The sequence below is a fragment of the Schistocerca nitens genome, chromosome 7 (genome assembly GCF_023898315.1).
Source record: "Schistocerca nitens isolate TAMUIC-IGC-003100 chromosome 7, iqSchNite1.1, whole genome shotgun sequence".
In the NCBI taxonomy this organism is placed as follows: domain Eukaryota; kingdom Metazoa; phylum Arthropoda; class Insecta; order Orthoptera; family Acrididae; genus Schistocerca; species Schistocerca nitens.
In genome coordinates, this window is record NC_064620.1 from 103,606,560 (window position 1) to 103,622,069 (window position 15,510).

General features: G+C 38.4%; 1 protein-coding gene across 6 annotated transcripts in view; it reads right to left on the bottom strand.

Annotated features, from left to right (window-relative positions):
- Nucleotides 1-756: 756 nt before the first annotated feature.
- Nucleotides 757-15,510, bottom strand: part of LOC126195416 (E3 ubiquitin-protein ligase HECTD1) — a 314,241-nt gene continuing 299,487 nt past the window's right edge. For all 6 annotated transcript variants that reach the window (XM_049934021.1, XM_049934022.1, XM_049934020.1 and 3 more), the window contains 2 exons: nt 10,619-10,860; nt 757-1,359 (listed from right to left, as the gene is read on the bottom strand). In XM_049934021.1, coding sequence (XP_049789978.1) covers nt 1,077-1,359; nt 10,619-10,860 — 525 coding nt within the window. In that variant the 3' untranslated portion in view covers nt 757-1,076. The remainder of the gene's footprint in view (nt 1,360-10,618; nt 10,861-15,510) is intronic.

The window sequence follows — 15,510 nt, forward strand, 5'->3', positions numbered from 1 at the left end:
AGCATACACAAATAATAGTGAAAAGCTCTGGTAGGCAATCAGTATAACAACCATTGCAAGAGCAATAAAATAAATATTTAAGAAATATCAATGTGAAAGCAAAGATTTCAAGTAAACTGTTCCCCTTGGGCTTGGTGTGGGATTTGTCAATTTAAATGTGGTCCAAATGTTAGGAGTCACTTCAGTTACACAAAGTACTGTTGCAAAAATATAATTTCTCAATGAATGTGGGGAGGAAGCGCCAGACTATGGCATTTCAGAACAGACATTTCACGCACAAGTGCGATTGTGTGTGTGTGTGTGTGTGTGTTTTTAATTATGGATATCTTACCTTTACGCATTGTCATATGAATTTAACAGCTAAGTATAGCTTTTGAAATCAACCGGCTATCTATCTACAAAGTATTTTTTAAAAGTCTGCAATCATAATCAGTGGTATCACAATGAACTTTTCACATCCCCAAACAAGTTTCTCCGTATTTTTCTGTTCACTGGATGAAAACAATTGAGGTATGCTCAAACTGTACTTCAGCTTACTGGTTCCCTGTTTCACCATGTATTAAATCTTGCTACTCCAACATTTTTATGAAATTCTTTAGAAGTTCTGATTCACTATTTTACATGTCCACTATTTTCTTTATTCAATGCAGACGTAATGTGTCTGAAACTGGTCACTGAAGAAACTGACGATTTCTCCACTTGTATAAACATTCCAACAGGATCACTAGGAGCCACAGTAAAAGACAAGACAAAACATATTATTGACAGGTTTAAGTCTTTCCTTGTACATGAACATATTGACTATAAACAATTATATACAAAATAAAGTAGACATCTTAAAGTAAAACAGTAACTTTGGAAATTCTACAAAAAATACACAATTAACACAAGTCTCATTCTCACTATGCACATGCCTGTGTATTTAAAGGAACAATAATTCTCACTGACAGTGATTTATCCCCCCTCCTCCGCCCCATTTCACATCTTATTCTCCCCCCCCCCCCCCCCAAAGCACAAGTGATACACAATGGCATGCTGTTGTATAACAGACACAGAAATGACACTGGTGAGCACATTCAGTTCAAGTGGAAACCACGTTCACGTGTGGCAGCTAGTAAACGTTGTCGCAGCAGTTCCTCTGTTGGGTAGTCTGGCAGCTTCAGATAGTGCACACATGTGTTGACAGATGGGTAGCTACCCTCGCCTGCATCCACCTTTCGTACAACTGTCAATCGTGGATACAAATTTGCGAGTCCACCTGGAGGTAGTGAGGAGCATCCTGTTGTGAACTGCAGGAACGCCTTACGCTCTTCAGCTGACATGGCCACCAGGACATTCACAAAGCGTAGGAAACCGGGACTGCAAGGTAAAATATTAAAATTATGTATCTCTGCACATTGGAAACTCAAGATTCTTGAAGACAACACAGACAATAACAAATATGGAAATTATATCTTAACCCATGTACTGTGTGAAACACAAACAGAGGCTAATGTTCCTCCTCACACTACTCCCACAGAAATGAAAAGTAGAGTGTTTATGTAGATGGAGAAAGTATAAAATGGGAAGGCTCATCTTGTTTCTTATTGCAACTATTCTTATTAACAAATCCAATTTTGATTTGCTATTCTATAGTGACTTGTGATATGACGAACGTGTTGTTAAGCAAGCAACACCTAAGATAACCAAGAAACCTAATTTCTACTGACAGCAACAAATGCACTATTAATCACAGACAGTATCAAATATGGTAGCCATTAATGTAACTTTTTCAAATACAACAGCAAAACAAGCAGCTCTTCGACCTTGAAATGCTTCTATGTATCTACTATTCAAGCCACCACATGGCGTAGCTAATAACTATGCTAAAGAAATCACTAGTTAAGACAGGCAGCTTTGAACAATATAGTTTTATCTATTACTGCCTTGGTCTTGAGAAATTTTGAGCATTACTATTGGTACTGACTAATTTTCAGCACTCAGATTTCTGTTGACTTTGAACACCTCTTCCTTCTATAAAACACCTACACAACCTTCTTTATCTAGCTCATGTTTTTCATTTGTTTAATTAATTTAAGTAATTGTTTAAAAGGTTGCAAAATATAGAAATTCAATGTCAGTCTCACAATTTTGTTTCAGCTACTAAGAATAACAACCCACTCCAGATGAGCATGCGAATGCTGTCATATCATGGGGTATACCAAATACTGAGATGTTTGCTTTGTAACTGCTCACAATTTATTTCATACAGTGCAACCAGCTCAAGCATATTTGTAGTTAGTATTTCTTCAACCGTCATGGCTAATCTAGTACACTGAGAAAAATGTTCGAAGTGACTTTCAGCAGTTTGTAGCAACTTGTAAGTTGACAGTGAATGCTGTGAGCATAATTAAACAAAATTATACAATGTATATGTAAAACTGACCACAGTGTGTTGCTTCTACTGTTTACATGTCGTTTAATTATCAACAGAATATAATGCTGCAGTAAAATGGATTGCTTTAAAAGTCATACAAGAGATAAAAGCTGTGCCTGAAATCAATTGAGTTGATCTACATCCACATCCACACTCCGCAAGCCACCTGGCGGTGTGTGGCGGAGGGTACCTTGAGTACCTCTATCGGTTCTCCCTTCTATTCCAGTCTTGTATTGTTCGTGGAAAGAAAGATTGTCGGTATGCCTCTGTGTGGACTCTATTGTCTCTGATTTTATCCTCATGGTCTCTTTGCAAGATGTAAGTAGGAGGGAGCAATATACTGCTCGACTCCTCGGTGAAGGTATGTTCTCGAAACTTCAACAAAATCCCGTAACAAGCTACTGAGCGCCTCTCTTGCAGAGTCTTCCACTGGAGTTTATCTATCACCTCCATAACGCTTTTGCAATTACTAAATGATCCTGTAACGAAGTGCACTGCTCTCCGTTGGATCTTCTCTCTCTCTTCTATCAACCCTATCTGGTACGGATCCCACACCAGTGAGCAGTATTCAAGCAGTGGGTGAACAAGTGTACTGTAACCTACTTCCTTTGTTTTTGGACTGCATTTCCTTAGGATTCTTCCAATGAACCTCATAACACCTATCACACACACACACACACACACAATTCTAATTTATAACTAAGTATTGAAGCAGCTTTTATAATACCTCTCAGCTTTAAGTGAAAAGCAGAAGGAGCAGAAGGGAAACAAAAGAAAGGAAGCTGGATAAATGAGTTACCTAGCTTTCTAATGAGGTACAAAGTAAGGAAGCAGTCCACTGATTTCAGCAACTGACAAAGGAAGCGGTAAATATCAAGATATACAATGTAGAAGATACTAACTAACCAAGTTGGAGGCAATATAATATAAATGGATAGACAAAAAATCTACTCAACAATAGGCGGCAGGACAATACACACACTCTGTCAATAATTGTTTATTTTTGTTGTTATACAATTTGGAGCAAGGTTGACAATTTTGAAGAGGTTCATATCTGCAAATAGTTTATAGGGCCTCCAGCATTATCCATTAAATAATGTACATTTATCGAAGATAGTAACAGCCCCGTACCACTTCCTTGTTTGCTCCTGAAATTATCTTCACATTTGTTGATTTTGTTCCATTAGCAATCATATGTTGAGTTCTATCTGCAAGGAATCCAGTTACGAATCTGGTCATACACTTGGTAAGTTTGCATTTTGTTCACTAAATGAAAACGTGAAACTGTACTGGATGCCTTCCATAAGTCTAAGAATGTGGCATTAACCTGGGTGCCTTTGGCTACAGTGCTCTGGGTTTCTTGGACAAACAAAGATCTCTGTTTACAGATTCAATAATGATTTTGTAGAACAGATTTTCTTTCTTGAAAAATGCCAATATGCGCGAGTATGAAGCAACCTCCATAGGTCTCCAACAGATTTAAGCCAATTACATAGGCCTCTAATTATGTGCGTGTGTCTGGTGACTATTTTTAAAATGGGAATGACCTGCACTTTTTCCAGTCAATTGATAGCCTTAATTGCTCCAGATGTATTTTATATAATGTTAATAACTTTAGTGAAAGATAACTCTTTTTCAGATGTGGTGTATATGAGTTTTAGATGATGCTCATTTGTGGTCCATTTCACTGTGTGATTGATTTCTCTGTGAGGCGAGTTTATTTTGCACTACAGAATGTCTGAAGCTGTAGTGGAAGTGAGCAAAAAAGTGTAGGTATGGAAAGTTCAGCAATCTACTCATGTTTCGCGTGGCCAGACACGTGAGTTTGTGCGCTTGATGCTAGAGTATTTCTAGAAAGAGAGAGACAGTGGTCCAACTCTATTTCCTCCAATAAAGGTAGTCAAAAGAACTGCAGATGCCTTGAAGATGCATTACTCTTCGGGAGGCAAAGTTACTCAGTGGCAGCAAAATGTCTTTGTTAATGGTTGTCAGAGACCTCAGTTTTCGCTATAAAAAAAATTGAAGAATGGAAAATTATAATGGAGAGAGGCATTGTTGATTTTTAAGAACTATAGTTAAAGAGGCGTTTGAAGGTGTGTGGCTCAACAAAACCTGGATAAATGCCAGTCATTCTGTCATAAAAGACTGGACAGATGATGGCATATGTGGAAGTTCTGCTATTCCAGTGGGACAGAGAGCAAGAATTATTGTCTTGCATCCTAGAACTGCATCTGGTTTCATATGTAACTGTCTCCTCGTTTAGAAATCGAGGAAAACAAACGACTACCATGAGGAAATGAACCACGATAATTTTCTGAAGTGGTTCAAGTGGATACTACCGGAAGACTTAGATCGGCTGTCTGTCATTGTAATGGACAATGCCCCATACATTCAGTTATTAAAGATAAAGCTCCAATGACAGCAACGAAAAAAAGCAGACATGGTTGAAATTCCACAATGTGTAAATTCAGGACCATTTACGTAAGGAGGAGCTCAAGGAAATAGGTGCAAAGAATAATAAGCCACAGTTTCAACAGTATGTTGTGGACGAGGTAACTAAAGAACTTGGCCACAGGATTCTTAGGCTTCCTCCATACTAATGCCACTTTAATATCATTGAAATTATTTGGGCACAAATTAAAAATTACGTGACAACAAACAACAAAAGCCTCACTGTGGCAGAAATGCAAAGACTGTTAGAGAGAGCAGTGGCACAAGTAACACCAGAGAAGAGGAGAAATGCTGTACACCACACAGAAATGGTTGTTAAAGAAGTGTGGAAACGTGATGTGTGTTTCGAGAGAAATATAGAAAACATAACTACGTCCTTGGGCAACTCCAGTGGCTCGTCCACAGACCAGAGCTCAGATAACGACAGTCATTTGCCTTAATTCATCTTTATTTTTGTGTTTGTATTTTGTATTATTGATTGAATGGAGTGTACTGCAGTCGCACAATAAATCTCACCTCATTTTTAAGGAATAGCCCTTCGCACAAGTATGACACATTGCATACACATCACAGTGATTGGTAAGTACTCAAAAGCAGTTTATATAATTTTAATGTTGTTTCTTATTGTATTACGTGAATGATTCAGATCCATTTTAACACCCCTTATGTATTGAATATGATGACTGAATGCAATTCATTCTGATTATTGTAAAAACAGTGCTCTTTATGTTGCTTTTGTTGAGATGCACAAATAATAGGAAAACGGTATCATTTTATACATGGGAGTGCTTTTCTTAAGCCACAAGGATATAACAATCTTTAAAGCGAACTCAATACTACCCATTACAAGGCGGCATGAGGAGGTAGTCCAGTAAGAAACTGCACAGCTGTTGCTGCTACAGTCATCATGTACACTTGCACACTGGTCAATCTACATCGGCCCCTTCCACGATCAACTGTGCTTTGCTGTCAACCACTTTGTTACTCTGATCCGGTCATAGTGGCAACAAATCATGACAAATTTTTAAGTAGTATAATTTTATTTCTTTATGTTCACTGCAATTGTCATCAACACCTCTACAGCCACAGGAGAAAAAACTGCAGCTTTTTTTGCACTGTATGTTCAACAAATCGCAAGTGTGAAGGCAGGTTATCAGTCTCACAAGGGAATGGTCCACTCTGACAAGCTGAAAACTACCCTGAAATTTTTCATGCAGGAAGAATATACCAAAATAAATGCACTAAACCATATCAAAAATGTCTGCCATAATGAAGTTTTTTAATAACTTGCAGTTCATATCAACAGCTAAACCACTGTAGATTAACTGTTAAGCAAGCGATTATCAAAGGAAAGAAAAATCAAGGCAGTGTACGATGTAACATTACAGACGACTTCCACTGATTGGGATTTTAATTTGTTGATATTACATACTTTATAACAAATGCCTGTAGCACAGTTCTTATAATAATTGTTGAATATTGTATATTTTGCCAATAATGAAACAGTTCCTTGTTTATTCTCTATAATTGACACAAAAATGCAAAAGCGTCTATTGGATATGAAAACAAACATTTCCTCTACACCAGGCGTGCCTGATAAAAGAAAAATTAATGCATTGAGGTACTTCACAGTAATTACTAGTACTTTATTTAGACAGAACTGCAATGTAGTAAGAAAATCGTCATGCCCATTGTTCTGCATATTGGCTGTGTACCAGGCATACTTTATCAAATTTATAGACTGGTTATGAAAAATGACAATGCAGAAATGACTTCATTTTAACAATGCGGTTCTGCTGATGACAAAAATCTGTGGAAAATTATCTTGTATAACAATTTTCTGTTGAAAAAGTTTTTTTATTGAGAGGCTGAATCACACTATTAGCTCCTGGTGGAATCAAAATTATACAGGGCGATTCAAAAAGAATACCACAACTTTAGGAATTTAAAACTCTGCAACGACAAAAGGCAGAGCTAAGCACTATCTGTCGGCAAATTAAGGGAGCTATAAAGTTTCATTTAGTTGTACATTTGTTCACTTGAGGCGCTGTTGACTAGGCGTCAGCGTCAGTTGATGCTAAGATGGCGACCGCTCAACAGAAAGCTTTTTGTGTTATTGAGTACGGCAGAAGTGAATCGACGACAGTTGTTCAGCATGCATTTCGAACGAAGTATGGTGTTAAACCTTCTGATAGGTGGTGTATTAAACATTGGTATAAACAGTTTACAGAGAATGGGTGTTTGTGCAAAGGGAAAAGTTCTGGACGGCCGAGAACGAGTGATGAAAATGTAGCACGCATCCAGCGAGCATTTGTTCGCAGCCCAGGAAAATCGACTCGCAGAGCTAGCAGAGAGCTGCAAATTCCACAATCAACTGTATGGAGAGTCCTACGAAAAAGGTTACTTATGAAACCTTATCGTCTGAAATTGGTTCAAGCACCGCCAGGCAGCCCGTGACAGAGCACTTCATCACTGGCCTCCAAGAAGCCCTGATCTTACCCCCTGCGATTTTTTCTTATGGGGGTATGTTAAGGATATGGTGTTTCGGCCACCTCTCCCAGCCACCATTGATGATTTGAAACGAGAAATAACAGCAGCTATCCAAACTGTTACGCCTTATATGCTACAGAAAGTGTGGAACGAGTTGGAGTATCTGGTTGATATTGCTCGTGTGTCTTGAGGGGGCCATATTGAATATCTCTGAACTTGTTTTTGAGTGAAAAAAACCTTTTTAAATACTCTTTGTAATGATGTATAACAGAAGGTTATATTATTATAGTAGAGGGAAACATTCCACGTAGGAAAAATATATCTAAAAACAAAGATGATGTGACTTACCAAATGAAAGTCCTGGCAGGTCGACAGACACACAAACAAACACAAACATACACACAAAATTCAAGCTTTCGCAACAAACTGTTGCCTCATCAGGAAAGAGGGAAGGAGAGGGAAAGACGAAAGGATGTGGGTTTTAAGGGAGAGGGTAAGGAGTCATTCCAATCCCGGGAGCGGAAAGACTTACCTTAGGGGGAAAAAAGGACGGGTATACACTCGCGCGCGCGCGCACACACACACACACACACACACACACACACACACACATATATCCATCCACACATATACAGACACAAGCAGACACATTTAAAGACAAAGAGTTTGGGCAGATATGTCAGTCGAGGCAGAAGTGCAGAGGCAAAGATGTTGTTGAATGGCGGGTGAGGTGTGAGTGGCGGCAACTTGAAATTAGCGGAGATTGAGGCCTGGTGGATAATGGGAAGAGAGGATATATTGAAGAGCAAGTTCCCATCTCCAGAGTTCGGATAGGTTGGTGTTAGTGGGAAGTATCCAGATAATCCGGACGGTGTAACACTGTGCCAAGATGTGCTGGCCGTGCACCAAGGCATGTTTAGCCACAGGGTGATCCTCATTACCAACAAACACTGTCTGCCTGTGTCCATTCATGCGAATGGACAGTTTGTTGCTGGTCATTCCCACATAGAATGCGTCACAGTGTAGGCAGGTCAGTTGGTAGATCACGTGGGTGCTTTCACACGTGGCTCTGCCTTTGATCGTGTACACCTTCCGGGTTACAGGACTGGAGTAGTTGGTGGTGGGAGGGTGCATGGGACAGGTTTTACACCAGGGGCGGTTACAAGGTATATTATGTTTCTTTCATTAAACACACATTTTTAAAGTTGTGGTATTCTTTTTGAATCACCCTGTATTTTGTCTTCCTCCTAAAGACATAGGTAACATTATGTTCAGGCCAATAGTCTAACAAGAGCAATGAATTATTCTCTGTAAGTGGTAAGATGTTTGGGATGTAAAATGGAAAATTAATCTCTCCCATTTTTCCACTTTGTTACACTGATTACAAGACTTTTGCAAGTGAACAGCCCTTTGTCTTAATTTTTGGTCCTAAATTGCCTTGATGTTCCTGAAGAGAGAGAGACAAAGTTGCAGAAACAGCAATCTATTGACACTTTACCACTGGTACTTTTGTATATAAATGTCTCATAGCAATCATAGACTGCACAAGTGACAATGATAATTTTTTGCTTCAAATGATAAAGTGCGGTTTGCACTAAATCTGACTGACTGGCTTTATACGTAGCTTTTAGGAGACAAAAATAAGCTCTGCTTTAGATTGGCTACGAATTTCTCTACAGTATTACCTATTAATGACTTCAATTCTACACTTTTCTTGAGGCAAACTTTGTAATTTTGTAACTACCTTTTCCATACAATTTCTTGAATCTGCTTAGCTACACTGAAGAAGCATGGAAATCAGTAATGGTCATCTCACTTACAATCCAGAGCACCCGATCTTCTAGACCCCCTTCAGTAATGGTGCACAGGCTCTCACGAGCAGTTCTAAATCCTTCAAATAGTTCTCCTTTCACACTTTTGCCAGTTACATTTTGGCTCATATTTTGTATCCCCACGTAAATCTTTCTTCCATTTGTACATTTTACTTTCATATTTTATGACATGAAAGCAGCTCTGCACACTGCTTAAGTTTAAGCATTTTCTCCCTCCTTCGTTTGACCAAAAAATTTATAGCTTTTTCTTTCTCACTGAAAGCTATTACTCTGCGTGCCTTTTTGTTTTTGCTTGATAGGTACTCTGTTTTTGTTCTGGACTTTAATTAGCATAACAATCTTCATTCGAACCACAATTCATGTACTTATCCGAGTTATTTCCTGTTTCTTCTGATGTTTCCAACAATTTCTAACAGAATGTGGACATCACTGGAATGAATGTCCAATGATGATAAACAGGAAACATACAAGGCCTGCAGGAGAAGTAGGTGATTTTCATCGCATACTGGTACCACATTATTCATATTTCATCTTTGCAAGATTGAAAACATTAACTGTATTCCACATTACTGTGAACCTCTAGAACTTCCACAAAGACACATGATATTAGCAACCATATAACAAGAAACCACAAAGAAAATTACTTTGTTTTTATCTCCAGTGTTAGCAATACCGCAAATGCTGCTGCTAATTAATATGGATATTAAATAAGAGGCAAATCTGAGTGAATAGCAACTGTGTACAATTATTTCAGAGCAACTATCAATGGAAACTGAAATTCACACTACAAATTACGATCACATTGTGCCTGTACCCGTTTACCGATGTGCCATCAACCGAGGACATGTAACCTCCATGATGCACATTCACTGTCTGCTACAACTATGGCAGGGGTGTACGTGTCTCCAGCCATCTGGCAAGCTATGCATTCGGCAAGTTCAAACATTCCTTTAAAACACCTGCTGTGTGCCTTAGCACCTAAAATTTTAACACACTGTGTTTCTTTGGTGTATTCTTTTTGCACAAAAAAAGTACAGTGAAGGATTCGAAATGTTGGATCGGACAGTTCCATTGTCAGCCTATAAGAGCAGGGATAGTGAAAAGCATGAACCTGGGATCAAGTTCCAGTCTTACAAACAGAACTGAGATATAAAAGTTTCAATTCTTTAGAGTATTCTTGAAAACAGGCATTAATATAATAAGTAAAATAAAGGAAAGACAACTACTCATCACGGTCTGTGTGGCAGTGTGTGTGTGAATGTGTGTACTTTGCTGGAAAATGAGCTAGTGCTTGAAAGCTAGTGTGAATGCTGTTTTCTGTTGTGTTACCACACTCCACACATCAATCTGCTATAGGTGAGCGATTGCTATTCCTTTTATTTTACATATTGCTCCATTCAGGAATTTCCATTAGTGTAATTGCACATACCTGTCACGAGTATATCCAAGTTTGGGCTCAGTGTAAGTTAACAGATCTTCTCTGGACCATTGTGGATTCTGGTCACCACACAACATGACACGTACTTCATCTGGGCTAAATGCCCTCAATTTATCCATAGGAAACACCCTGTTAAATCCAGCACGAAAAGCTTCTAACTGCCGTGCAATACCACGCTCCAAGCAAAAATTTGTGGTCAGTTCAGCATATTCCTCTACATTGTCTAGAGTAACCTGAAAAGTTAACCATAGGAAAATTATGATTACTTATACAGACTGAATTGAAGGGTGAATGATTTGAAGGACACTTCTCCTGTTAATCCTGCTCAAGCAGCACAAATATACATGGAAATGATTAACAAGAAAACTTCCTTCCTACTACTCTTAGATAACACTTCTATTTCCTACATGTTATCTTAGCATCATAACAACATGGAAGGTCGTGTTATTGGCTTATTACATGGAGGGGGAAAAAAATCATTCTCAAATTGTGCTAACTTCTCACACTGGCACTTCCTGTTTTCTTTGAATGGCATTTGTTTGTAGCACCTGGAGACACAAAGTGGTAGAGAAGTGGTGCATACCACAACCAAATCCCTCATAACTAAGGTATAAAAAAAAATTGAGGTGGTGGAAAAGAAATCTACAAATTGGTGTCAAGTATTTTGAAAGATAAATTTAAGTACATAGGCCTATCATTTTCATATAAATGACCATCATATAAAAATAAGCAAAAGTATCATTTTATGAATACCAGAATTACAAATAACTTTAAGAAAGAATTTCATAAAGTGATCACATTTTATGTCTACATTTTATGGGATCATATGTCTTCAGTCAAACAATGGCTTGTGTCACATGTAGTTGTGCGTATACCAGTCAAAATCAATGCACCAAAACCAAATGATGTACGATTAACTGTCAAAAAAATATTTCCAATCCTCTTGTAATTAGAAAAATATTTCTGATGTTTACTTCAGAGATACTGTTGAACGTTATATTTCCTGCAGTAAGCACTGGTGCCATTTGACATCTTATTGATAGCCTCAGGAGAGAGGAAGGGATTGGTGGGGGATGCAGCAGGATTTGATGCAATTCTTCCATTTCTGTTTAAAAAATGTAAAGATGAACCATTAGTTTAACACATTTTATTAGATAAAATGTGTTCTCAAAGACAGTTCATTCCCTAACAAGTAAAAACCTGGCTTTAGTGAAACCCTTACACACCAAAGGTGAAATAAAGCATGTTCAGAACTACAGACTTACTTTGCTATTTCAACATGCAGCAAACTGTTTAAACACTACAACAGTGATGACACATAAGGTGATTTCCAGTATGGTTTCAGAAGAGGTCAGCAAGACCTCTCCAATGATGTTGTCATCACTGATGCTCTCGTATCAAGAACTATGATGAGAGACAATATTATATGACAGTGGAGAAGTACCGGAGAGAAGACAGTCAAGAATAAGAACTATATGTTTTGATGTCCCTCAAGGGCTTCTTCATATTGATGATACGTAAGTGATTTTTCGAGATCTCTATATAGTAAGCATCTGATCATTATGTATTCCAATGACACATATGGTAGCTGTTGGAGACACAGTGAGCCCTGCCTTATTGAAGAGATTAAAGATTTCACTGAAAAGACGAGAGCTCACTTTGAAACAGAGGACTTCAAAGTTAACACAGAAAAAATACATATAATTCACTTTAAACTGAGTGGTCCAAATAGACAAAATATTGCGAATGAAGACATTCTCCCAAAAACCTGTTCAGGAAGTAACTTTTTTGGATTTATACATAAATGACAGTCTTTCGTGGAAACAACAACCATGTCTGCAAAAAATAACCTCCAGGCTAAATCTATTAACAAGGCTATCACCATACCTTAATTGTCGAACTCTAAGGAGTGTCGAATTTTGGATCAGTATATCCTCATTTGTCTTATAAAATAGCTCTGTGTGAATGACCACATGAAATACTGTTGTTGTTTTCTTCAGTCCTGAGACTGGTTTGATGCAGCTCTCCATGCTACTCTATCCTGTGCAAGCTTCTTCATCTCCCAGTACTTACTGCAACCTACATCCTTCTGAATCTGCTCAGTATATTCATCTCTTGATCTCCCTCTACAATTTTTATCCTCCACACTGCCTCCAATGCTAAATTTGTGATCCCTTCATGCCTCAGAACATGTCCTACCAACTGACCCCTTCTTCTAGTCAAGTTGTGCCACAAATTTCTCTTCTCCCCAATTCTATTCAATACCTCCTCATTAGTTATGTGATCTACCCATCTAATCTTCAGCATTCTTCTGTAGCACCACATTTCGAAAGCTTCTATTCGCTTCTTGTCCAAACTATTTATCGTCCATGTTTCACTTCCATACATGGCTACGCTCCATACAAATACTTTCAGAAACGACTTCCTGACACTTAAATCTATACTCGATGTTAACAAATTTCTGTTCTTCAGAAACATTTTCCTTGCCATTGCCAGTCTATATTTTATATCCTCTCTACTTCGATCATCATCAGTTATTTTGCTCCCCAAATGGCAAAACTCATTTACCACTTTAAGCATATCATTTCTTAGACCCTCAGCATCTCCCGACTTAATTCGACTACATTCCATTATCCTCGTTTTGCTTTTGTTGATGTTCATCTTATATCCTCCTTTCAAGACACTGTCCATTCCGTTCAACTGCTCTTCCAAGTCCTTTGCTGTCTCTGACAGAATTACAATGTCATCGGTGAACCTCAACGTTTTTATTTCTTCTCCATGGACTTTAATACCTACTCCGAATTTTTCTTTTGTTTCCTTTACTGCTTGCTCAATATACAGATTGAATAACATCGGGGAGAGGCTACAACCCTGTCTCACTCCCTTCCCAACCGCTGCTTCCCTTTCATGCCCCTCGACTCTTGTAACTGCCATCTGGTTTCTGTACAAATTGTGAATAGCCTTTCGCTCCCTGTGTTTTACCCCTGCCACCTTTAGAATTTGAAAGAGTATTCCAATCAACATTGTCAAAAGCTTTCTCTAAGTCTACAAATGCTAGAAACATAGGTTTGCCTTTCCTTAATCTAGCTTCTAAGATAAGCCATAGGGTCAGTATTGCCTCACGTGTTCCAATGTTTCTACGGAATCTAAACTGATCTTCCCCAAGGTCGGCTTCTACTAGTTCTTCCATTCATCTGTAAAGAATTCACGTCAGTATTTTGCAGCTGTGACTTATTAAACTGATAGTTCAGTAATTCTCACATCTGTCAACACCTGCTTTCTTTGGGATTGGAATTATTATATTCTTCTTGAAGTCTGAGGGTATTTCGCCTGTCTCATACATTTTGCTCACCAGGTGGTAGAGTTTTGTCAGGACTGGCTCTCCCAAGGCAGTCAGAAGTTCCAATGGAATGTTGTCTACTCCCGGGGACTTGTTTCGACTCAGGTCTTTCAGTGCACTGTCAAACTTTTCACGCAGTATCGTATCTCCCATTTCATCTTCATCTACATCCTCTTCCATTTCCATTATATTGTCCTCAAGTACATCGCCCTTGTATAGACCCTCTATATACTCCTTCCACCTTTCTGCTTTCCCTTCTTTGCTTAGAACTGGGTTTCCATCTGAGCTCTTGATATTCATACAAGTGGTTCTCTTTTCTCCAAAGGTCTCTTAAATTTTCCTGTAGGCAGTATCTATCTTACCCCTAGTGAGATAAGCCTCTACATCCTTACATTTGTCCTCTAGCCATCCCTGCTTAGCCATTCTGCACTTCCTGTCGATCTCATTTTTGAGAAGTTTGTATTCCTTTTTGCCTGCTTCATTTATTGCGTTTTTATATTGTCTCCTTTCATTAATTAAATTCAATATTTCTTCTGTTACCCAAGGATTTCTACTAGCCCTCGTCTTTTTACCTACTTGATCCTCTGCTGCCTTCACTACTTCATCCCTCAGAGCTACCCATTCTTCTTCTACTGTATTTCTTTCCCCCATTCCTGTCAATTGTTGCCTTATGCTCTCCCTGAAACTCTGTACAACCTCTGGTTTAGTCAGTATATCAAAGCCCCTCTCCTTAAATTCCCACCTTTTTGTAGTTTCTTCAGTTTTAATCTACAGTTCATAATCAATAGATTGTGGTCAGAGTCCACATCTGCCCCTGGAAATGTCTTACAATTTAAAACCTGGTTCCTAAATCTCTGTCTTACCATTATATAATTTATCTGATACCTTCTCATATCTCCAGGCTTCTTCCATGTATACAACCTTCTTTTATGATTCTTAAACCAAGTGTTAGCTATGATTAAGTTGTGCTCTGTGCAAAATTCTACCAGACGGCTTCCTCTTTCATCTCTCTCCCCCAATCCATATTCACCCACTATGTTTCCTTCTCTCCCTTTTCCTATTCTCGAATTCCAGTCACCCATGACTATTAAATTTTTGTCTCCCTTCACTACCTGAATAATTTCTTTTATCTCATCATACATTTCATCAATTTCTGCATCATCTGCAGAGCTAGTTGGCATACAAGGCATACAGTTAACATAACTAATACTTCAACAGGAAAACATCCACATGCCACACTTGCTGTTTTTCATCATTTGCAAGCAAATGATCTTAAGATATTGACAGGAAATAGTTACTAGTGATAAAAGCAGTGGCTTTTTCATAAAAGGGACACAACTTGAATCTAACATGAATTATAATATAAACAATGTAAGGAAAAAGATAAATTGCTATTTACCATAAAGATGACACGTTAAGTTGCAGATGGACAGAACTAAAAGACATTTACAAATTAGCTTTTGGCCACAGCCTTTAGCTGAGAAAGAAATGCGTGCAAATTCATTCACACAAGTGAGCGCACCTCATGCTCACATGACCGCCA